This window comes from Ursus maritimus, unplaced genomic scaffold, assembly GCF_017311325.1.
Source record: "Ursus maritimus isolate PB19 unplaced genomic scaffold, ASM1731132v1 scaffold_26, whole genome shotgun sequence".
In the NCBI taxonomy this organism is placed as follows: domain Eukaryota; kingdom Metazoa; phylum Chordata; class Mammalia; order Carnivora; family Ursidae; genus Ursus; species Ursus maritimus.
Window position 1 is genome coordinate 6,946,236 of NW_024425119.1, and position 24,491 is coordinate 6,970,726.

At 46.8% G+C, this 24,491-nt stretch overlaps 1 protein-coding gene across 2 annotated transcripts in view; it reads right to left on the reverse strand.

The window, feature by feature from the left end:
• The window catches only part of VWF (von Willebrand factor), a 140,347-nt gene that overhangs the window by 15,811 nt on the left and 100,045 nt on the right, over positions 1 to 24,491 (reverse strand). For both annotated transcript variants that reach the window (XM_040642061.1, XM_040642060.1), the window contains 9 exons: positions 17,801 to 18,021; positions 16,430 to 16,622; positions 15,919 to 16,260; positions 14,098 to 14,297; positions 7,312 to 7,414; positions 6,847 to 6,921; positions 5,555 to 5,659; positions 4,214 to 4,419; positions 1,841 to 1,990 (listed from right to left, as the gene is read on the reverse strand). In XM_040642061.1, coding sequence (XP_040497995.1) covers positions 1,841 to 1,990; positions 4,214 to 4,419; positions 5,555 to 5,659; positions 6,847 to 6,921; positions 7,312 to 7,414; positions 14,098 to 14,297; positions 15,919 to 16,260; positions 16,430 to 16,622; positions 17,801 to 18,021 — 1,595 coding nt within the window. The remainder of the gene's footprint in view (positions 1 to 1,840; positions 1,991 to 4,213; positions 4,420 to 5,554; positions 5,660 to 6,846; positions 6,922 to 7,311; positions 7,415 to 14,097; positions 14,298 to 15,918; positions 16,261 to 16,429; positions 16,623 to 17,800; positions 18,022 to 24,491) is intronic.

Genomic DNA, 24,491 nt, shown 5'->3' on the forward strand with positions numbered 1-24,491 from the left:
CCCATCTTCCTTGTGAAATTACCTCCAGCATCACAGCCCCTAGACAGCCAGGTTTATACCATGTGACCTGCACCCCCCCAACAGTTGACAGGACTAGAGTGGGAACAGGACAAAGGACCCAATCCATAGGCTGAGCTGAGCCATCAATTTTCTTCCTGAGAAGTTACTGTATGGAACACAAAGACTGAATAAGTCAGGTTAGACAGGGATGAACCCTGGGTCCGCAAAGCCACATTGAGTTGAAGCCAGATTCAATAAAGCCACGTGCAAAGGAAATTTACAAGAAAGCAAAACTTCCTCCCAGAGGCAGTCAGCCTGCAGGGAGGAGCTGGAACAGATGGGCAGAGAGAAGCAGAGACAGGGGTTCATGGGACAAATGAAGAGTAATGTTGTATGACGGTGGTGCCCACTCACATCTCCTGCATTTCATTTCTGAGAGATTCCCTGTCTTTTCCATAAATCCCCTTTTAATTTTAGCTAGCTTGAGTGGAGTCTATTCTTTGCAATCAAAACTCTTTACTAATACACAAAATATATTGGGTGCTGGGGAGCTTGGGTGGCTCAGTTGGTTAAGCAACTGACTGTTGATTTCGGCTCAAGTCATGATCTCAGGGTCAGGAGATCAAGCTCCGTGTTGGGTTCCAGGCTTCACATGGAGTTGGCTTGAGATTTTCCCTCTCCCTTCTCTGATTGCCCCTCCCCTTGCCTCACATTTTCTCTGTCAAATAAATAAAATCTTAAAATTATATATATACATACACACACTGGGTGCTGGTTTTATAAAAATGACCTCTAAGCAGCACTCTCTTGCTTGATAGCAAGTTCTTTCCATCACCGTCCCAGGCCTGTGGGAATGGATGGAGACCGATAGGTTTCCAAAACTCAGTGTCCCCAGTGGACACACCTGGATACCACCGCATCATCCTCTCCCAAGGGTGCCTCAAAACTCCACTCCTCCTCAGTACCAGCAAGGCAGGTAGAGAGCAGATGAGCTGAGTAGACTCTCCCACTTCAGGGATTCGCACTTAGGCCCTCCCTTCCATCATCAAACCACCCACTTCCCATCCAGCATCAGGAGCATTAGCTCCACTGCTGTTATGAAGACAAGCACAAGACATATGTCCTTGTCTGCCCCAGCTACTCCTCTCTTACCATCATCATCTCCTGATAACACTGAAGGAATAATAACAGTGCCAGAATTTGACCCACAATTTTCCCTGCACACCAGTGTTCCCTTCTTTCTAGGGTCTCATCAGTCTGAAATGTGCAAGAATAGAGTGTCTCAGAGCACACAGGAGCCTTAGGGGGCAGGTCACCACCAGAAGAATTAAAAACTGAATTGGGGCAGCAGGGATCATATTTTCTGTCCCACGAATTAGAAATGTGGTCTAAAAAATCACCAATCTGTGTAGATACGCTGTAGGACATTGAAACTGGGGGAACTCAGAAAAATCAGAACGTGCGTCTGTTCTAGAGGCAGGCTGAGGTGATGTCTGAGGGGGAAACATGGGAAAAATCAGGTCCTTCTTTGTAGGCATTAAATCCAATTTCTGCTCAAACCAACGCCACAGCCTCTGGACTCAAGACCATACAACCAACGTGGCCATTAGCCAAGGACGGACTCAGAGAAGGACGGACTCACAGCAGGATGGCATAGCATTCCTCTCCTCATGCCTTCTTTCACTCAGCCCCAGCCCCAGGCCCCTCCTTCCCCTTACCTCTGGGCTGGAACCAGAAGTTACTGAAAGGGGCTTTCTTGCCCCTTCCAAGGACCGCCCCCCCCCACGCCCCTGCTGCCCTGACTGTTCCAGGCAGTGGCCAGCCCCTCTGTGCCCCTTACCGACCGGCAGTTGTCCTCACAGGGCTTCTGGGAGCACTGGGCCACGCGCAGGCCCATCACAGAGTCCTCCAAGTCGGTGCAGGTGCACACGTCACAGCCCTCCTCCCAGAACTGGCCCACAGGGTAGACGGTGCCTCGATGGACACACACCTGCAGACACAAGGTTACGGTGAGCCAACTCATTCTGCTCATTTCAACGAGAGGTTAGGAAGCACCTACTATGTGTTGGAAGCTGCTGTAGGTGCTGAGAATATAGCAGCGTGTAAAACCAACATGGTCTCTGCCCACCTGGAGGGATGTTTATGAAAGAGGTTCTGCTCTGTTCCCTTCCCTGCTCACCAGCCTTAGAGAGCCATTGCTGGTGTACGCGAGTGGCCCCTGGTGAGTCCCTCTTGGACCACAGGCTCAGAATCAACTCACTTGGCTGCCTTAACCCAGTTTCGTCACCACCTTAACTGCATTTAACTCCCTCCCATGTCACACAGAAAACTGTTCCCTAATCATCAGACCCAGTGAAGTCCTTGGACTTAGCACCCATCCACACGTAGCCCTCTGTCCCATTAGGAGTGGGCTGAAGGTGAGTGGGGCTATGAACGAGCACTCCCTGGAGGCCCACAGATGACAAGGAGCATAACAAGGAAAAGAATCTGGGGCACAAAGAATGGGACATGTTTGAGAGACAAAGTATCCTACTTGGAAAAACTATAGGCTACAGAAGGGATATGGGAAATGGAGTTTAAAAGGTTGATTGGGATCGGAACATGTAAGCCAGGCTGAATATAATCCTCAGACGTTGTAAGAATAAAGTGCTGTTTGATCAGGGCACTTAACGACAGTTTTGACATAATCCCAAACCTGCCCTCTGAAGCTGTGAACAGGTCTCCACCCTCATTCATACGCATCATAACAGGACAAGTATTTATAAGCCACTATCCTTTACCTGTTCCTTCTTCCAGCTGCTATATAATGAAATTAAATGAGAACCCTTGTTCTTCTATTAAGAAGCCTGCTAGAAAATGTTACCACCCAGAATCTCACTTCCAGGAATCTATCTCAAAAGACACATGGCCCAAAATACAAAATGACAGTTGTGCGAGGCTGTTTGTTACAGCATTATTAGTAACTATGTTATTATGCCACGGTGTCTTTCACGTAACAAAAGAGTAAATCAAAAAGGAAGTAAAAGCAAGCACTAAAAATGGAAAACAAACTGAAATATCTGATTAACTATAAATCAAAGCACTGGCAAGATCACACAAGGAAAATAATTACTTCAAATAACTTTAAAACCCAGGATTTTGACCATATATCCCTAATGAGTTATGTTCCTAGGCTAAATAAAGAACTGCAAAGAAATCTTAAACCTCTCTCAATTGCTTTAAATTGTTAGCAATAATATTGGCATTGTTATTTTTGAGACTATTCTAGGCATATTGTAATATAAAGCAAAAAACTAATTATGTCAATTATCTTAGGAAGCCAGTATTTGCAACTTAGAAGAGAAGTGGTAGAAGTATAAATCAAATAAGGTAAGTAAAACCTCATAATTGAATTTGAATCTGAAATGTCACTATGAATGCACGAGTTTTATCCTCTTTAAAATACATTTTCAAGCTCTATTCACCATAAAGGTCTGGAGGCAATGACAGCCCATAAGCAGCGAGCGTGCAGGGCTTCTCCCTGGCATTCGTTCCAGGGCTCACTGTCAATAACCCAGCAGCTGCAAGTGTGCCCAGGTCTTCCTGCTGCAGTTCTGGTTCACGATAGCTCATCTTGGGGCCTCTCTCCCCCAGAAGACCACTACTTGCCTTTACAAGCTGTACCATACCTTGCCTTTACTGTAGTTCGTTTATAAGCTTCCATATACTAGCAAGATCATAAGTCGTCTGCATCTTATGTTTCTCCCATAACAGCTAACAAAGCTCCAGCTCTGCTAGAACATAGTTATTGCTCAGTAAATATTGGATGTATGGATGGATGGATGGATGGATGGATGGACGGAAGAAAGGATAGATGGATAGATAGATGGATGAATTGATAGCAATTAACAAATGAATAGAGTAAACTATTAACTAATAATTCATACAATCATATTAGTTCCTTAGCTAACCTACAAAATAAGCTCTTTGATGGTGGGGACCGTGTCTTATAGCTTGCTTGTAACCTTAGCACCTAGCCATGCTGAGAACATGGTAGGTTCTCTCGAAATACCTCCTGAGCTCATTAAATGTCCATTTAGGCTGTGATGGAATGCTGACTGCTCACCCACCATTCAAGCACTCGGTTTGGGCAGGAGGGGAAGGTTCGGTAAGCAAATAGTTCATGAGGAGCAAATGTTTGGCCACCTCCCAGACCGAACGAAGCAGCCCCTACCTTGTCAGGGAAGCAGGTTGTCGTGGTGCAGCCACAGTCGTTGGTGATGGCTGAAGTCAGGTACCCCAGCGGGCAGCTCACCGTGGAGTTGACACAGTTGCAGGCACACTCGTACTCATCACAGCACTGGGTCTTCCGAAGGGTCGGTGTCCGATGTGGGGGGCAAGAGGGCAGGGACTCCCTTCTGCACTCATCCTTCCTGCAGGCTGAGGGGCAGCACGAGGTGATACCCCCATCCTGCCACACTGGCCAGTGCCTTTAGTCAGGGTTCATAAGTATTCAGCTATGATATAAGATCCCAGGAAACTCCAGACCCCAGAATATTGAATCAGAAATGCCCCTGAAATGCCCCTGAGCCCAGCTTGGGAACTGTGGGATTTTCAATCATCCCAAAAAGCAGTTAGTCTGCAGGAAAAATAGGAATATTAACCAAAAGGAAAAATGGGAAGCTAGGAATTCTAATGGAGGAGAAGTGAAAACTGCCTGGTCTCCTCTCTGTGAAGGAGGAGGGTCCTTCCAGCTATAGAATCTCGGAGACAGCAGTCATCGAATCTCTAAGACCCAGACAGGCCTGGGCGCACCATGCACTGGCAAGCATTCTTATAAGCTGGTAGCTTCTGTGCTCCTAGCCCCAGCTCGGTACCTAGAACAATGAATGCCCTGTCGTTTTAGATCCTCCAACAATGTTGAATGAAAGAATGCTAGCAACCGTGTCAAACCCACGGTGTCATTTTATGAATGCCAATCCCCTCCCTGTGTCCTTTGCCTCGTCGCCTTGTCCCAACTTCCTTCAAATACAAGAAGGTCTCCTCTTACCCTCCAGGTCTTACATCTAGGAGCTCAAGTGAGACCCTAGATCAACAGGACAGGAAGTCCACTTGACATAGAGGCTACAGAGCAATTGTGTTCCTTGCCATGTCTTACTTTAGCCCAAACTTATGCTTACGTGATACTATTTGGTGATTCAGTAGATATACAAAGGGGGAGGAAACTGACAGATCTGTTTGGGAATAAGATCTAGCGATGAGGACAAACCAAAGGAACATTCCCTCCCCTCATTGGTGTGTGGGAGGATGGGAGTAAGTGAAGGTTGGATCTGGTGGCTTCTCCATCTCAGGCCCAACTGTCTCTTAATGCAGCTCAAGAGGGAGATGCCCACAGCCATGCCCACACCTGGTATGCCGCAGCAGCCCGTGGCTAGGAAGGTTCAATCCAGGTGTGATCTTACCCCCTCTGTTCCAGAGGTACCCAAAGCCCAGCTTCCAAGGAACTAAAATACAGGACACCTTCCCCAGGCCAGCAGACAGGAGCCACACTCCCTCCTCATCCGCAGAGCCTTACCACAGGTGAAGTTAGGTCTGCACTCGCCGGGATTGGTCAGGGTCATCTGGAGGCCACCTTCACAGGGAGGAGCTGGGGGCAGGTTACAGCTCAGCAGGTCACACACTGAGGCCAGGAAAGAGAGACAGACACCCCGTCAGAGGTCAGCAAGGTCACTATTATGCGGGCGCCCCACATTCCTGCAGACTTCTACTGTGTTAGGTATGTGATGATGAGATGGAGCTGGAGGGGGAGGGAGCAAAGGGGAGAAGCGACAGGTAGAGAGACAGACAGACAGATCCGAGTCATATGATAAGCTCATGTCGATTACTCTTGTCACTGCTGGGACATCCAGATCTCAGCCACGTCACCTGAACTTTCTGGGCCTCAGTCTCGTCTTCTGCAAGGTGGGGAAGGCTACCTTCCAGGGTCAGTCCCAAGGTGTCATGAAATAATGGAAGCAAAGTGTCTGGCACATCGTAGAAGCTCAATCACATCTATAAAATGAGGGGCCTGAACTAAGGATGCCCCAGTTCTCTCTACCGTGAACATTCTGAGACCTATTTTCCACAAGTTTGTCTCAAGCCACATCTTCCTCTACGTAAGACTTCTATTTATGCCTTATAAATTTCATCAGCATAAATAAATTTCTCAGATGATTTCATTCTTTTTTAGACCCCTGGACTGTCACTTGATCTATCTGCCCTCGCTCAAATATTTGCATCACTGCAAATTTGACACGCCTGTGCTTTATGTCCTCATCCGTACAATTAATAACCACGTTGGCCGGGACAGCGACAGGGCACTGGAGATTTCCTGCCATGTTAACCATAATTCCATCAGCTCTGGACTCCTCTCATTGCACTATTTATTCAGCCCATTACTCACCGTGGAGTTTGCAAACCTGTAATGAAACCCTTTGACGAATCACTTGCTGAAATCAAGGTGCCCTCTGTGTGGCCTTCTCTATATCTAGTATCCTCAGGATTTTCTCGAAAAGGCACATGAGTGACTTTGGCATGACCTTTTCTTCAGTAAATCTCTGCACTGCCCCCCACCAGAGACTACCCCATTCTTTTTTTTTTTTTTTTAATGCTTTCAAACCTTGCATTTAATAATTCACTGCAGAATTTTCCTCGGAAGCAAATCCTACTTTCCAGAGGTTACTCCTGCCATTTTTTTGGAAGAGCCAGTCAGCCCTTACCCCCCTCCTTTGGCACACCCTGTGCCTAAGCCCACACGTGCCTTTTAGCACCTGCCGTGTGGGTCACCTGGGGCTGGGGCCGGGGTCTGGCTCAGGGCGGGACACATACCACACTCATACTCCGGGCAGCACTGCTCTGCATTCTGGCGGAGACGGGCCACTTCACACGGGCCACACGTGGGAGCTGAGGGAGAATGCCACAGAAGTCAGAGACATCAATAATGGTACAGCCTGAGGCCTCCAAAATGTTGCAGAAAACCAGCACAGGCCCTGCATAGGAGGCCCACCAGGAATCCGGCCGACGGGCCTCTGACAAGTGAGTCTCCCCAGTGTGTCCTGGCGGCCCCCTCAGATGTGCGCTCCTGGAGACTCTGAGTCTGAAGGCCAAGCTGGGGATGGGCCGAGGGACAGGACTAAACTCTGAGAATGTCTACTCCAGGTGGGTGGAGCAGGAGGAGGGGAGGAAACAGATGTTTGTATCTGGCCCCCAGGTATGTGCATGGGGTGGCCAGGGCCTCCAGGAAGTCCTTCCACCTCCAGGAGCAGCAGGGAGGGGGGTGCATGGGGAGCTCACCTCTGGCCGTGGGGCAGGGCTGCGACGTACAATTGACCTTCCGCCCACTGAGGCACATGCAGATCTGGCAGGGCTGGTGAGCTGGGACCCAGGTTTCCAGGAACTGAAGGGAAACAAGCTTCAGAGAGGGCCCAGGACACTGGGGGCGCAAAGCCTCGGAGGTCGTGGAAGTCAGCCCCCCCACCGCTGGCTCCGTCTCCCCTCCGAGGGCACTGCCCGAGCTGTGCCTCCCTGAGAGCTGCACAGATGAACACACGCCTAAAGGCAGTGGGAGGCTCTGAGAGGGAAGAGCTGGAGAAGAACCAGGGGCGCTAAAACTGAGCCAGGGCAGGAAGGTGAGCGTTCCCATGCCACACAGCTGGCCATTTCCCAAACCGAAGCTGGCGGGGGTGGGGGGGGCAGCTTGAGATTCCATTTATTCCTGGAATTGGTAAGACATGTATGGGGCAGGAAGGGTGGAGGGGAGGACAGCAAGACTCTCAGACTCGGCACACTGTTGGTACTGGGAGTGGCGGGAGACTAGAGAACAGCCTCTCAGATGACTGCTTCGTGCAGCTTTCCCGTGGCAGGCAGCCCCACTGCAGGAGGGCTGCGAAGTCAGGGAGACCTGAACTCCAATGTGGGGCTTCACTCCCCGGGCCGGTTTCCTCACCTGCAAAGGGAGGGCACCGAGGCCCACCTCAGCTGTGTAGACTGTGACCAGCACAGATGGGGACCACTGAGCTAGGACCAGGAATCCCTCTACACTCAGCCAGAGAGTCAAATGCAGAATTAAAACTGAATTCATGTGTAAATTACCTGCCCCTGAGAAAAGGGCACCCTCTTAACGCTGTTGGTGGGAATGCACGCTGGTGCAGCCACTCTGGAAAACAGTACGGAGGTTCCTCAAAAAGTTGAAAATAGGGCTACCCTATGACACAGCAATTGCACTACTGGGTATTTACCCCAAAGATACAAATGTAGTGATCCAAAGGGGCACCTATACCACAATGTTTATGGCAGCAATGTCCACAATAGCCAAACCATGGAAAGAGTCCAGATGTCCATTGACAGATGAATGGATAAAGAAGACTTGTATGTATACACATGGAATATTACTCAGCCATCCAAAAAAAGAAATCTTGCAATTTGCAACTACATGGATGGACCTAGAGGGTATTATGCTAAGAGAAATAAGTCAATCAGAGAAAGACATCATATCATCTCACTCACATGTGGAATTTAAGAAACAAAACAGAGGATCATAGGGGAAGAGAGGAAAAAAATAAAACAAGATGAAATCAGAGAGGGAGACAACCCATAAGAGACTCTTAATCATAGGAAACAAACTGAGGGTTGCTGGAAGGGCGGTGAGTGGGGGGATGGGGTAACTGGGTGATAGACATTAAGGAGGGTATGTGATGTAATGAGCACTGGGTATTATATAAGACTGATGAATCATTGATCTCTACCTCTGAAACTAATAATACATTATATGTTAATTAATTGAATTTAAGTAAAAATAAAATAAAATAAAATAAAATAAAATAAAATAAATTGCCCACCCGTGAATAAACACATTCTTATGCAGTAGCTTAAAGGTTAAAAAATTCCCAGGTCAAGTAGGTCTTACTTATTCCGTCCATTTCCATGGCCAGCAATCAGCCAGCTGAGAAGGAAAATCTGAGGTCTCCAAGGAAAACAACCCTCCCCCAAACTGCCAGTCCTAATCCAGAATTAAACCCTCTGACCTTGACACCTTCCCCTCGCTCAGTATATAATACCAGCCAATGTCTGAAGAGCATATGCTATGTACCACTGTTCTATGGGGTTTTTTTTAAAGATTTTATTTATTTGAAAGAGAAAGTGCAAGCTGGGGAGGGGGGCGCAGAGGGAGAGGGAGAAGCAGACTCCCCACTGAGCAGGGAGCCCTGACACGGGGCTCAAGCCCAGGATCCCGAGATCATGACCTGAGCTGAAGGCAGCCGCTTAATGGACTGAGCCATGCAGGCACCCCTGTTCTATGGGTTTTATATAAATGACTCATTTAATCCGCACTGCAGCCCCCTGGTGAGGACATCCGTATGATGAGAGAGCTTGTCAAATGAGAAAGCTGACGCCCCTGCTTAGGGTCACACCATCACAGCAGCGGAGCCACTAGACGAACCCACAAGCCGTCTTTTTGACACCATGCTCTACTGCTTCCCAGAAATAACTAGTATTAAATATGTTCAAGATATCTTTCTAAGGGCTTTACATTTATTCACTTTATGCTGCTTACAATATCTGTATCAGGGAAGCACTGTCACTATCCACACTTAGAAATGATGCGTGGAGACACAGACAAGGAGCATGACCTGGAGGTACGTCCCAGGATTGAACCTGGCATTCTGGCCCCAGACACCACGGGCTTTCTGCATTCCAGCTGCCTTCGTCGGTAATCACAGGGCCTGCCACAGGCCGGTCACCTTGCCGGGGCTGGGAAGGGTGGGGACCGAATACCCCGTCCTAGCCCTCAAACGGCTGACGCTCAAACTGAGGAAGTAAGACTCGTTGATGAAAAGTTGAATGAGAGAAATGACTTGTGATACATTCACAGCGTGGCATATTACTCAGCCATGAAAACAAACTATGGAAACATGGAAGATGAAGGGATCTCAAGAGCACCATGCTGAGTGAAAGAAGACAGGCAAAAAAAAAAAAAAAAAAGGAGTACACATTGCATGATTCCATTTATAGAAAATTCCAGAAAATGTAAGAGCAGTGGCTGCCTGTGGGTGGGAGATGGGGGCTAGGGATGCATTCAAAGGAAACTCTGGGGGCTGATGGAAATGTTCATTACCTTGATTATGATGATGGCTTTATGGGAATGTGCATATGTCAAAACTCACCATCAAATTGTACACTTTAAATAGGTGCTGTTTACTGTATGTAAGATATACCTCAATAAAGCTGTTTTTAAAAATTAGAAATACAAGAGCCACAGTGAAAGAAATGTTCATGGAGGCTGGGATGCTCCAGAAAGACCTCACAAAGGTGCACCTGTGCTGGCTTGGAAGGACCCAGGCCGAGGGAAGGAGAAGGAATTCTGAGTGGGAACAGAGGATGGGAGGTCCTTGTGGATGTCTAGAAGATTCTAGAGGCCTTCTCTGTTCACTTCAGGGCATAGTGGTGTTTAACATGGTAGGCAAGGTGCACCCCGACACTTTGTAAGCAAGACCCTGCCTCAGAGAGAGGAGTGCTGAATAAGGACAACCCTGGTGACAGTGAGCAGCATGGAGAAGCCAGGAGCTGGTGCCAGAAGCCCAGTGCTCTCCTAGGGGCTGGGAAGGCCCACGGAAGGCCCAGGGTGCTGGCCTCAGAGGCTTGGGAGTGGAAGGAGGAGGGGGACATCTCACATCTCCCCAGGCCTGGCTCTGTCCTGCCTCTTTCCTGCTTTTTGCACAGATGATGAGGCCAAGAAAATGGACAATCAAGGGATCTATATTTAAACCTTTAAATGGCAAAAGTGACAAGACAAGAAAGGAGAGGATCATATTTTTTTTAAAAATGATTGGGGTTTTTTTTCTCTTCTTCAATGTGAACTTTAGATATCTAAATTCAAGGAAAAAAATAATACAACTTTTCCACGATCCTGAGAGTGGGCAATCGACCACAATAGGTGGCCAAAATCAGGTGTTAAGCCTCCTCTTCCAGGAATTTTTAGTTCCCCAGAAAGCTTTAATGAGGCGTGCCCGAGGCAGGGGACAGAACCTACTGTCCCTGGGAAGACCCTAAACGAAAAGCACCAGCAGCCAGCTCTGCAGCAGCATCACCTCTCCGGTGATGCAGCAGACGCGCCAGCAGGTGGCAGTCCTGCACCAGGACAGGCCAACTCCAGCCCGTCCTGTCTCACCCACCGGGTTACAGGGCCAGGCGGGACTAGACCCAGGACCAAACAGGAATGAGAACTGGCTGCAGTTCTAAATTCAATAAAGATGACAAAAGAACGGCCTACAGAGAATATAGTAAGGGAAAACTGAAGTCTTCAAAGTCCTGGGTCAGAGAAGGGACACAGCAAGTGACCATGCACCACCCACCCCAGCCAAGGATCTGGGGGAAGATGCAGGAAAATGTAAGCGCTGGGCCGCTAGGAAAGCAGAGACCGCGGAGGAAGCGCAGAATCCAGGCGCTCAGTCCGGGTGATGGAGGCGGTCCTGGCTGCCCCGCACATCCCCCAACCCGGAGATGGACTGCCAGTGCTCGGCCCCATCCCCTCTGAGCCGGCCACAAAGGCTCACGTGTTTACACTGCGTTCTGTAAAATAAACAAGAGCTATGGAAACTGGTAAATATTTTGCCCTTCCGAAGTTACCACCAGAGACTTATACCCTGGATTATTTCCCTGAAGGAAAGCTGTCTAGGCTTTATTTCTAAGTTAAAGAAACTCCATTTAATGGAAATGTTCTTCGTGTTAGATTTTTATTCTTTCTCTGAATGGAAAAGCTGAAATTGCAGGTGGCTGATCAGATATTTGTTTTCATCGATTTAAACTGTATTTCCTGAAATAAACCAGAACTGGCTTTGTTCCCTTCATGGTTTTTGATTAACTAATTTTAATGTCACTAGGTTCCGAAATATATTTATAAGACCGTTTCTATATCCAAAATATTGCACTACGTGGAAGCAGTCTCCACACAGCTCAGACGGATATTACAATGTGTTGGATGGAAGGTGAGGGGAGTGGTGAGGAGAAATCGAGTCAGAGGGGGTGGGTGGAGACACTAAGATACAATTCACTTCCAGCTCTCAGCACCCTGCAGCTAAATGACACTCAGGGAACCAGAAACGCTTTACAAACCTCAGCTTCCTTCTCACTGCAGAACGCCAAAGAAGAAGGTAGAGACCATTTCTGCCTCGCTCTGAGAGCATCTTCCCACTACGAGCAAATCCAGCTGAAAGTACCACTGGGTGCTGACACCACACGTAAATGGTACCTACCCTTCGAGCCCAGCAGGAGGGACCCCAGGAGTGTGCGGATCAGGGAGAGCAATGTAAGGTTTTATTTACTCGTTTTGGAGAATATTACGGGACAGGCAGCTATTTCGTTTGGCAAGTTGAAATACGGAGGTCGAGTGTGACTGGTCTTCCCTCCTAATTCATCTACTCCACAGTGAGAGCAAATGGGGTCCACCAGGATAAAGCCCAATAATGAAACAGAGCAGATGAGAGCCATCCAGTAATAGCTGGATGAATGCCCGTGCTTCCACACACAGTTAGCTCAAAGTTTAGTTCGCAGTTCCAATGGGATGGAAGGCAGGGCTAGGACGCTATGGGATGCCCTGATGTCATGGACAGGAACCCCAGTTTTATCACCTCCTGCCATCTGACCCTGCATTTCCTTACCCATTCAATGGCACATGAAATAATGACCCTATGGAGTTTTGGGGAGAATCAAAGAAAATGATCCATTTTGTGGCTAACAATGTCCAGGGCAGAATAGTGGAGTTATTAAAATTACTGTATTCATCATTCTCTAGATTGGTCAGCTAGCTTTACCATGAGTTCTCCTAGTTGTGATTGAATATAGTGAGTCACCTCACCTGGTTCACTTAGTGATTAAAGTCCTCCCTGAAGATGATGGCGACGTTAGGTCTGGGGTGTACCCCCTGATCAGAATACACTCTCCTTTGCTAGAAGCCAAATCTGCTCTCCCTCTACCTTGCTCTGCAGTATGACTGTCCGAGAGGAAGGACAGGACCCCTGCACACATCTACGTTGCACAGACACACATACCAGCTACTACAAATGTACATGTTATCAACTTTGAAGCTATGACTGCCATCTTAGGCCAAGATGGGGGAGAGTCTGGTAAGTATCTTTTCAAAATGCGCTCAATAACCCGTAGAGGGCTACAGGAAATGATGACTCCACGACTCCCAAGAAGATTGGCCCAAAGGAGATCTAGCAAAAAGGCATTGTCATACAACAGAAAGAGCACACTCTTTGGAGTCAGACGGCTTTAAATACTAAATCCAGTTCCCAACTCTGTCACTTACAAACCATGTCCGTGGGCAAAGGAAGCTCTCTAAGCCTTGGGTCTCTCTTAAAGATTTTGTAAGTATTTACTAAGATGATGTAAGACACCCCAGTGTGTTCTGTGGAACCCTAGTCCAAGTGGATGCTACACACTCATTCACTCGCTCCACCACACATACAAGTTCCATGGTCAGATAAGGTCGAGAAGCAAAAACCCTCTTAAATACTTGCACCATACATTAGTGCATTAAAAACTCTAAAGAATGATGCAGTAGAGAAACCTGTCTACCTAGTGTTCTTTAAACTCTCTTGACCACCAGTAACTGTTACTATCCTGCAAAACAAGCCTTTAAACAATGTTGAGATAATGAATATAGAGGGCTTAGTACAATGCAAGGTACATAATATAGCTTTACATAATATAATCATAGTAGACACCACTATTAGTATAAATATTCTCTTCCCATCCCCTTCTGGGTTCCTGTAGCCTTCTACTTACATCAATATAATGATGATAGTAGTAGTAGTGGTGGCGGTGGTGGTGGTAGTAACGTGTTATTAATACTTTGGTGTTTGCTTGTGCAGCTAATATATGACAGACCCGGGATTTGAACCAAGATGTGTCTGGCTCCAAAGCCATTAGGCCATACTGCTTCCCTATTCTTTAGAGATCCCTTTAAGAGTTGATCTTTGCTGCCACCGTTGGAGGAGACCAGCCACGGTGAACACTTCACCCTACCGACCCAAGGGAGAAGTAGCCCCATGGGAGGCTTTGGACCGAGGCTCCTACCTGGCGCCGGACTCCATCCTCACTGACGCACTGGGTACAGGCCTCCTCGGGGACACAGCTACCTTGCAGCATGACTCGGTTTGGGGGGCAGAAGCAGCCTTCAGAGGGATGGTCCCCACAGGAGCTCGTATTGCCTTCACAGAGCCGGGGGCAGCCACGCTCACAGTGGTTGTACACCAGGGATGGTGGGCATGACATATCTACGGACGGAGAACGAGGTCACACTCAGCCCACACCAACAGAGAGAAACAGAGGTGCGGCTGCTTCAAAGAGGCTGATCATCTGACAAACTTGCTGGGGCAGAAATGGCTAATTGCTACCCATTTGTATTCCCTCCATTTTCCATAGACGTAAACCTTTAAGTTAGGCACCTCACCGCAGAATACAGACTACATTTCCCGACCTCCCTTGCCGCTAACTGTAGTCACGTGACGACAGCTCTGACCAATGAACTGTAAGCGCAAATGTAGACGCCAATAGCGGCTTCCAGGAATCTTTTTTTAAAGGACGGCGGCGCGTGCCTTTTGTCCCTTTTCCCTTCTTCCCCCACGCCGCTGTTTGGAACCTGGATGTGACAGCAAGAGCTCCATCTTAAACCATGAGAAAAAAGCACACCCAAGTGAGGACAGAGCAAAAAACTAGAATCCAGTTTGAAACCCAGAAATCCCTCTGATCAACTGTGTGAGAGAGAATTTCCTTCTCTGTTACTTGAGCCAAAGTTCATCCTAACAGATGATGTGAGCTGTGTAGCCTTCACAAGTTTTATGGGTTTTTCTTTTGATTACAGGTATATTGAATCGAAAAATCCTCTTAAATTAAATAAGGAATCCACAGCTAGGAAGAGTTGCCTGGAGAAATGGTACAAGAGGACTCACTTGTCCCACTCTAGGCCTGCTCAACCCCTTCTCACGGTGCCAAGGCAGGTGGCAGGAGTGTCTAAGGATTTAGAGCACCAAGCATTTTCCTGTAAATGCACAATAAGTAGCCAGGGGTAGACAAAGAAATTAGTAGGTAGAGAAGGACTATGGGTAACTCAGGAACTATCATTTGCCCCTTGATCTGCAGGCAGGTTGAAATGAGGCAGAACAGCAGAGCGGGAAGGAACCTAGGGGTTGTCTAGTCCAACCATCTGATTCTGAGGTGCAGAACGCAAGGTCCAGATAGACACAGAACAACTGATCACCCCCTGAGCTGGCACTAGGGTGCCCAAGTCCTCCAGCCACAGGTTAGAGCTGTGACAGCTCTATGATTATAAACTCTGAGACTCAAAGATGCTTGCATATATTGATTTCCCTCCAGAGAAAGTCAGGGATTATATTCAATAATGGGGGGGGGGGGAGCGCTGAAGTTCAGTGTTCTTTTCACTCTAGCGCCCCCTGAGGCAGGAGTCACATCTGATTCATTATGGTATCCCCTACATGCTAAATGATAAATAAATGCCAAGTCCAAGTAGGGGAGCTGACCTTGGGGAGGAACCTCCATAGCAATCCCATGGTCTTTGTAATTAAGATGCTTCTTGGTATTTCAGTGGCAAAATTCCACTCACACTTCAACATCCTTTGCTGATGCCTGTATGTATCCAATACATTAAAGTCACTTTTGTCTGACCTACAGAAACACTTCTGTTTACACAGACATTCTACACTCAGATTACTGAGACATCTACCATCTTATTTGATCCTAAATGGGATCCTAGGTAATAGGAAAAGCGGGGAATTTGATCTTTATCATCCAGAAAAAGAATATGAGGCCCAGAGAGGATTGAGTGAGCCCACAATTAGTTGGCCTTCACAACTTTACAGGACACCTATGGAGACTCACCACAAAAATTGGTCCTCCTCCAGTCAACACAGACCCCTTTGGTCCGACAGAGGTGGGCATACAAGGCGATCGCCTCACACACCTGCTCCTGGTGGCAACTGTCTTGCTGGCACATGGCGTAAAAGGTGGCCGGAGCGAGAACCTTGTGGCACTCAGCAAACAATTCTGAGAGGAGGACCTGGCAGTGGGAGCTGCTGGAGACAGGACACTGCTCCCAGGAGATCGGCTGGCATGTCTTCCCTGGCTCCTGCATGGTCCATTCCTGGACAAGTGCTCTCCAGTCTGTGGTGACCGTGCCATCCCTTAGCACGAAGTCATTGGCTGCGTTCTCGTCACAGATCCCTAGATGGATGGGGAAAGGCAAGATTGGTAGCCCTGGGTGCCCACGTATTGATGCTTGGAGACCTGGCCATTCTCCATGCCCACCAGTGTCTGAACCTTACAATCAACTAGACCCAGAAATACAAGCAGCCAAGAGTCCTGAGACTAGAGCAAAGGAGAATGTTCTCACCACAGAGACCATACGTCTTCGAAGCAAAGGTCTTGGGGCTGAGCTGCAGCTGGAACTCATTATTCCGTGGAGTGAACATGAAGATGTGGCCAAGATGGTTGAATCTGATCTCATACATGATGGTGCCATAGACATTGACCTCCATGTCCCCACCCACGTATGGGACAGGGACCAGTCTCCCATTCACTGTCAGCTGTCCAAAGAAGACAGTGATTCATCAGTAGTCATAGCACTAAGGAATCCTAGAATTTTGCTCTTCTTCCCGAAGTTACTGACAGTCCCTTCTCTCAACTCCAGTGTCAGCCACGAACTCTGATATGTGGCAGTAGCTCATCGAAGGTAAAGGGGCTTTGCAGACCTTGACAGGTTATTAGAATCCCATATGGATGGCCATGCTCCTGGAACCCGTAAGCCCAGGGGATAAAGCCAGCCTTGAGTCTGTGTGCATTCAACAGGGAAGGACGCAACCCCTCCCAGATAGGCTGAGAAAGTTGCCTTTTGCCAACTCAAGGAGCGTCACGTGGGACTATGTTAAGTCCATGTATATATGTATGTATGTATGTACTATGTATTTTTGGTCGCTAGCTCTTTGGTGGCCCCACGATACATCATGTCAAGCATATTTTTAAAAAGTAGTCATGTATCACAAGGAACATAATTTTTCATGTTAAAAATTTTGGAAGGCTTTTTTTTATTTTAAAATTTGGGGCTGTGAGTTGTTCATTTAATATAGGCCTGGCTATGATTTTTCGGTAATTAGTGTGCCTATTCAGGAATTCTTACAAAATGAGAAGAGCTAACCTATAAGCTTGTTATCACAACTTGAAATATTTAGGATTTCACATCATGAAATACTTAGGATTTCTAAACGAACAAATAAAGAAGTTGGCATCACAGAACCTTTTGTAAACATTTAGTCAAACATTTATTTTTTACCAGTTTTGCAGTTTTCTCTTTGAATTCTGGAGCCATACATTTTGTTTAGGCCCTAAATATTTTCAAAGGCCCTAACTGAAGCCCAAAATATTCTCCTATGGGAAGCTCACAGGCCCCAGGCATGGGGCTCATAATGCCTGCTGGGTAAACAGCCCTGGTGCCAACGCAGTGTTCGACCAGCACCAGAAACCAGCACTACCCTTATGATTTAATGCTACCTAAAATTGATCCTTTCTTACCAATCTGGGCCCAGAACAACATGAAATCGTGCCCCCAGGAAGATGGAAGTGATCCCCTCCTAAGAAGGTGGTGTTCTACCAGTGAGGCAGAAGACAGAGCCCCTGACAGACACACCAGCTAGCACCAAGCACCAGCAGGGGCTTCCTCGAGGTTCTGTTGCTGCCTTACGTGGGCCCCACAGAAAGCACCTCTCACCTGCATGTCACTGTGGAGCTCAACTGAGAGGCCGTCATGCTTCACCTCGATGGATTTCATGCAGGCCTGCCTCACCCCAGGGCTGCAGACACCATTATGGAGAATCACCTCCAGGTCCTGCTCCTTGTTTTGAAATAAGACATACGAGCAGCTGCCAGTCAGCTTGAAATTCTGCCCATCGAAGGTCACGATGTGCCGGGTAGAGCTGCCCATGCACACACCTGGACAGAAGAGAGCAAGGGATGGATGTGACGTTCTCCAAACTCCCGCACGTGCGAAGAGGCAGGTGTTACCATGCTGCACGCAGTTAACAGAGCTGATTGCTGAATGGGCCCTTTGAGGTCATGCAGTCTAACTTCCTCCTTTTTACAGATTAGGAAACAAATTCCGAGAGATGGAATAGCTTAGGTAAGTAACACTTGGCCAGGAAATATTTTTCTAGAGAAGGTTTAGAAGGACAAGTATCACATTAAAAAAACAAGGAAAATTATAGAGCCATACTTCCCAAAAACTTTAGCGTGCGAAGTGAATGATCTCCTCTACAGGGATGCCTTGGCCCAGGAAACAAAGTTAAGTCTCAGGGTTGTTAGGACTTGTTGAAATCATGAGGACCTAAGCGTATCATGAGCTTATGAGCTCATGGTAAAGAAAGTTCACCTAAAGACACATGTGTCCTTTCGGCTGCCAAGTTTCTAACAGTACAAGAGGCCATGTTGACTTGATCCTTTAAGAGATCACACAAGAGGAATATTTCTGGAGCCAAAACAAATGATTGGGTCTCAGCACTCCCTCATTTGCCACTCATTCATTCACACGATCAGCACATTCTCAAGGTTCCTATTAAAACACCACTTGGGAATACTAGTCATCTTGCATCTGCCTAAGACGATTCTGTAAAAAATCCCCCCATGGAAGGCACCACCGCCATGCGCAATTCAAAAGTTAATCTTGGACTGAAATGAAGCTGGAGATGAGCTTTCCAGAACAGACATGACCACAGCTACGGTGGTGGGTAAATAAAAGCCTAAGAACTAAGAGGCAGACTAGGTGGGTCGGGGAGAATGCGCTCATTTCCCTCACTAGCACCAGGTCCCTCACGCACAGCAACCTCCACCTGCACGAGTGCCCTGTAGGTCATGCCCACTGACAAAGGAATGGGCTGAATGCACCAGCTGTCAGAGCTGAGCAGCCTGCCAGGAGCTCTTCCACGCAAAACCTCCTGAGTCCTGGAACAGACGGTCCCTTCCAAGGGGCAGTACTGAATGCCATTGGGCCGCCGACACCCATGCTGCAAGCGGCCCCAGGACTCCAGCTGTGGAGAGTGTCATGGCTTAAGGAGATCAGCCCCAACCGTTGTGAGGATGTAACAAGTCACAGACAAAGAAGTGGTGTTAGCTCACCTGTGGCAAGTTAGCCAGAGCGGCTCTGCCCACCAGGGCATAAACTGTTACAGTGAAGCGGGTACTCTAGAGCCAGAGAAACTCAAGGTTGAAATTGGCTCCCACCCCTTGCTTGTACTGCAATCTGGAATAAATTACTTCACTTCTGTGATCCTCTCTTGCACCTGCTTCTGTCTTTGAACTCATAGAGAGGATTTCCGGGCTGTTTCTAAGCAAAAAAGGCAAAGCTCGTTTGTGAAGAAAGATAAACCTGGAATGAATGAGATGGGTTGCCTGTGCAGAAAAGGCAGAGGAAAGGGGACAGTGGAGTGACATCTGAGTAAACCTTTCTGTACACTCTCACATTTGGAGCCGTGCGAGTAATTCACGTACGAAAAACAAACAAATGGAAGGAGTTAAGATGGCGGAGGAGTAGGAGACACCGTTTTCAGCCGGTCCTCCGAGTCGAGCTGGATAGGTACCAGACCAGCCTAAACAACCACGGAACCAGCCTGAGACGCAGGAAGACGCATCTGGATCTCTACAAATGAACATCTCCAGCGCTGAGTATTGAGGTGCAGCGGGGAGCCATGAACCGCACAGATACCGGAAGATAAACGGAAGGGGAGGGAGCCGCCGCGTTAGCCCACTGCGGCGCCGGGGCTCACAGTCGGCACCCGCAAAACAGCAGACTGGGACCGTGGGCGTGCGCGCGCCACCAGGCATCTCAGCGGAACCCCGGAATCCTGGTGCGCTCACTGGATCAAACTGAAGGCCGGGAGATCCCAGAGCTAGCGCGGGCGCTGCGGCTGGCGGCATAGAAACACAAAGGACAGAGAGGCCCGGCCCTGGAAGTGAGGGCTGGGACGGGTGTGGGCGCACTCCGGGGCACGCTGCAGGGTTGAGCAGCACCAGAAACAGTAAGTCAGAACATTAGTAGAGAACGAGACACAATCCTCTGTTCTGTGACAGAGGCTAGAGCCGCTGCTGCTCTGACTCAAAGAGGCACAGCAAATGCGCCCGCCAGAGAACAAAAGCCTGGAAATACCGGCTCAGGATGCCCATCCCCATCCCCTCGCAGGACGGAGACTCTCAAACAGGGTTGCCTGAGTATCGGCACGGCCCGAAGGCAGGCTGAAAAATCAAGAGCCCCACCGACGCCGGGTGGCGCAGTCTTGGCGCCTGCCCGGCTCGTCGATCGCGTTCGGAAAGGAGTCCCTCATCGGGCTCCTCCGCTGGGAACCTGCTTCTTCCTCTCCCACTCCCCTGCTTCTGTTCCCTCTCTGCTGGTTGGCTGCCACATAAATAAATAAATAAAATCTTTAAAGAAGAAGCCCACATCCCTAAGATCCCTATAAAACAGAGACACGGCCTGGGACCCAGTCAATAATTTGCTCTTGAACGCAACCTCTCTTCATCAGAATGACAAGAAGGAACCCCCAGCAAAGAAAAGACGTGAGACTGTGGCCTCTGCCACAGAAATAATGGAATGGATGTAACCAAATTATCAGAAATGGAATTCAGAAGTACAATGGTCAAAATGATGAGTAGAATTGAAAAAAGTATAAACGAAAAGGTTACTGAGAATATAGAATCCCTAAGGACAGAAATGAGGCGAATCTGACAGAAATTATTCTATGAGCCAAATGCAGGCAAAACTAGAATCTACAGCAGCAGGGTCGCAGAAGCAGAGGAAAGGGTTAGTGAATTGGAGGATGGGTTAATAGAGGAAAAAATGAAAATAGAAGATGGTCTTAAAAAATCCATGCCCCGAATGTAGTTACGGAGATTACTGACTCAATGCGCGATCCAATGTTAGAATCATCGGCATCCCGAGGGTGGAGAAAAACAGAGTCTAGAAGAGATATTTGAACAAATTGAGCTGAAAACTTCCCTAATCTAGCAAGGGGAACAAACAGTTGCGTGTCCAAGAGGCAGAGAGACCCCTCCCAAGCTCAACCACGACAAACCCTACGCCACGTCGTCAGAGGTGCAATTCGCAGATATTAGATGCAAGGATACAGTATTGAAAGCGGCCAGGGCAAAGAAATTTCTCACTGCCAAGGCAAAAGCATCAGAATTACGTCAGACCTGTCTACACAGACCTGGAATGAGAGAAAGGGTTGGGGGAGCATTTTAAAACTCAGCAAAAACATGCAGCCAAGGATCCTTTATCCAGCAAGGCTATCATTCGAATTGATGGAGAAATAAAGACATTTCAGAATCGCCAGTCACTAACCAATTTTGTAACTATGAAACCAGCCCTACAGGAATGTTACGGGGTTCTATAAAAGGCCCCAAGAGTGATACAGAACAGAAAGTCGAAGACAAAAAAGAGCTTTACTGGCAACATGGCAACATTAAAATCATATCTATCAGTTAATCAGTCTTAATGTAAATGGTTGAACCATCCGATAAAGCACACAGGGTTGCAGATTGGATAAAAAGAAATGACCCATCCATTTGCTGTCTACAAAGACTCATTCAAAACCAGATGCATTCAGACTGAGACTAAGGGGATGGAGTACCATCTTTCCGCAAATGGTCCTCAAAAGAAAGCTGGGGTAGCAATTCTCATATCAGATAAATTGGTTTTAAACTACAGACTATAGTTAGAGACGCAGAAGGGCACTATATTATTCTTAAGGGAAGTATTCAACAAGTGGATATGACAATTATAAATATATATGCCCCCAACAGGGGGCAGCAAGATACAAGCCAACTCTTATCCAGAATAAAGAGACATATAAATGAAAATACATTAATAGTAGGGGACCTCAACACTCCACTATCAGAAATAGACAGAACACCTGCAAAAACTAAGCAAAGAATCAAAGTATTTGAATGCCATACTCGCGAGTTGGACCTCATAGAATATATATAGAACACTACACCCCAGAACCAAAGAATACTCATTCTATTCTAATGCCCATGGAACATTCTCAAGAATAGACCATGTTCTGGGACACAAAACAGGTCTCAACCGATACCAAAAGATTGAAATTATCCCCTGCATATTCTCAGACCACAACGCTCTGAAATTGGAACTCAACCACAAGGAAAAATTTGGAAGAAACTCAAACACTTGGAGACTAAGAGCCATAGCTGCCTCAGGAATGACTCGATAAACCAGGAAATCAAAATCAAATTAAACAATTTATGGAGACCAATGAGAATGAAAATACAACAGTCCAAAACCTATGGGTACTGCAAAGGCAGTCCTAAGGGGGAAATACATAGCCATCCAAGCCTCACTCAAAAGAATAGAAAATCTAAAATGCAGTTTTTATATTCTCACCTCAAGAAGCTGGAACAGACAGAGGGACAGGCCTAATCCACGCACGAGGAAGCAGTTGACCAAAATTAGAGCTGAAACTCAACAGAAACCAGAAGTACAGTAAGAGCAGATCAACAGGACTAGAAGCTGGTTCTTTGAGAGAATCAATAAAATTGACAGACCACTGGCAAGACTTATCCAAAAGAAAAGAGAAAGGACCCAGATTATTAAAATTATGAATGAAAAAGGAGAGGTCACGACGAGCACCATTGAAATTGGAAGGATTATTAGAAATTTTTATCAACAGCTATATGCCAATAAACAAGCAATCTGGAAGAGATGAAATCCTTCCTGGAAACCTATAAACTACCAAGATTGAAACCGAAGAAATTGATTCCTTAAACAGGCCAATTAATTATGAAGAAATTGAGTCAGTGATAAACAACCTTCCAAATAACAAAACTCCAGGCCGGACGGTTTTCCTGGGGAATTCTACCAAACATTCAAAGAAGAAATAATACCTATTCTCCACAAAGCTATTTCAAAAATAGAAACAGAAGGAAAGCTACCAAACTCATTCTATGAGGCCAATATTACCTGATCCCCAAACCAGGCAAAGACCCCTCAAAAGAGAATTACAGACCGATTTCCCTAATGAATATGGACGCCAAAATCCTCAACAAGATACTTGCTAATAGAATCCAACAGTACATTAAAAGGATTCCATCACGATCAAGTGGGATTCATACCTGGATGCAAGCGTGGTTCAATATTCGCAAATCAATCAGCGATACACCATATCAACAAGAAAAGACTCAAGAACCATATGATCCTCTCAATCGATGCCAAAAAGCATTTGACAAAATACAGCATCTTTCCTGATTAAAACCCTTCAGAGTGTAGGATAAGAAGTTCATTTCTCAATCTCATAAAAGCCATCTATGAAAAGCCTACTGCAAATATATTATTCAATGGAGAAAAACTGGAAGCCTTTCCCTTAAGATCAGAACTCGACAAGGATGCCCACTCTCGCCACTATTATTCAACATAGTACTAGAAGTCCTTGCAACAGCAATCAGACGCCAAAAAGGATCAAAGGTATTCAAATTGGCAAAGAAGAAGTCAAAATGTCTCTTTGCAGATGACATGATACTCTATATGGAAAACCCAAAAGAAGCCACTCCCAAATTATTAGAAGTTCTAGAGCAATTCAGTAACGTGGAGGATACAAAATAAATGCTCAGAAATCAGTTGCATTTCTATACACTGAATAACGAGACCGAAGAAAGAGAAATTAGGGAATCCATCCCATTTACAATAGCACCAAAAACCATACATTACCTTGGAATTAACTAACCAGAGACGTAAGGACCTATATTCTAGAAACTATAAATCACTTTGAAAGACATTGAGGAAGACATAAAAAGATGGAAAGATATTCCATGCTCATGGATCGGAAGAATTAACATAGTTAAAATGTCCATGCTACCCAGAGCAATCTACACTTTCAATGCTATCCCGATCAAAAATACCAAGGACATTTTTCAAAGAACTGGAACAAACAGTCCTTAAATTTGTATGGAACCAGAAAAGGCCCCGACTCTCCAAGGAACTGTTGAAAAGGAAAACAAAGCTGGGGGCATCACAATGCGGATTTCGAGCTGTACTACAAAGCTGTGATCACAAAGACAGCATGGTACTGGCACAAAACAGACACGTAGACCAATGGAACAGAATAGAGAGCCCAGAAATGGACCCTGGCTCTTTGGGCAACTAATATTTAACAGGAAAACAATCCGTGGGAAAAAGACAGTCTCTTCAATAAATGGTGCTGGGAAAATTGGACAGCTACATGCAAAAGAATGAAACTTGACCACTATCTCACACCATACACAAAATAAACTCCAAATGGATGAAAGACCTCAATGTGAGACAGGAATCCATCAAGAGGAGAACATAGGCAGCAACCTCTACGACATCGAAAGCAACCTTTTTCATGACACATCCCCAAAGGCAAGAGAAACAAAAGATAAAA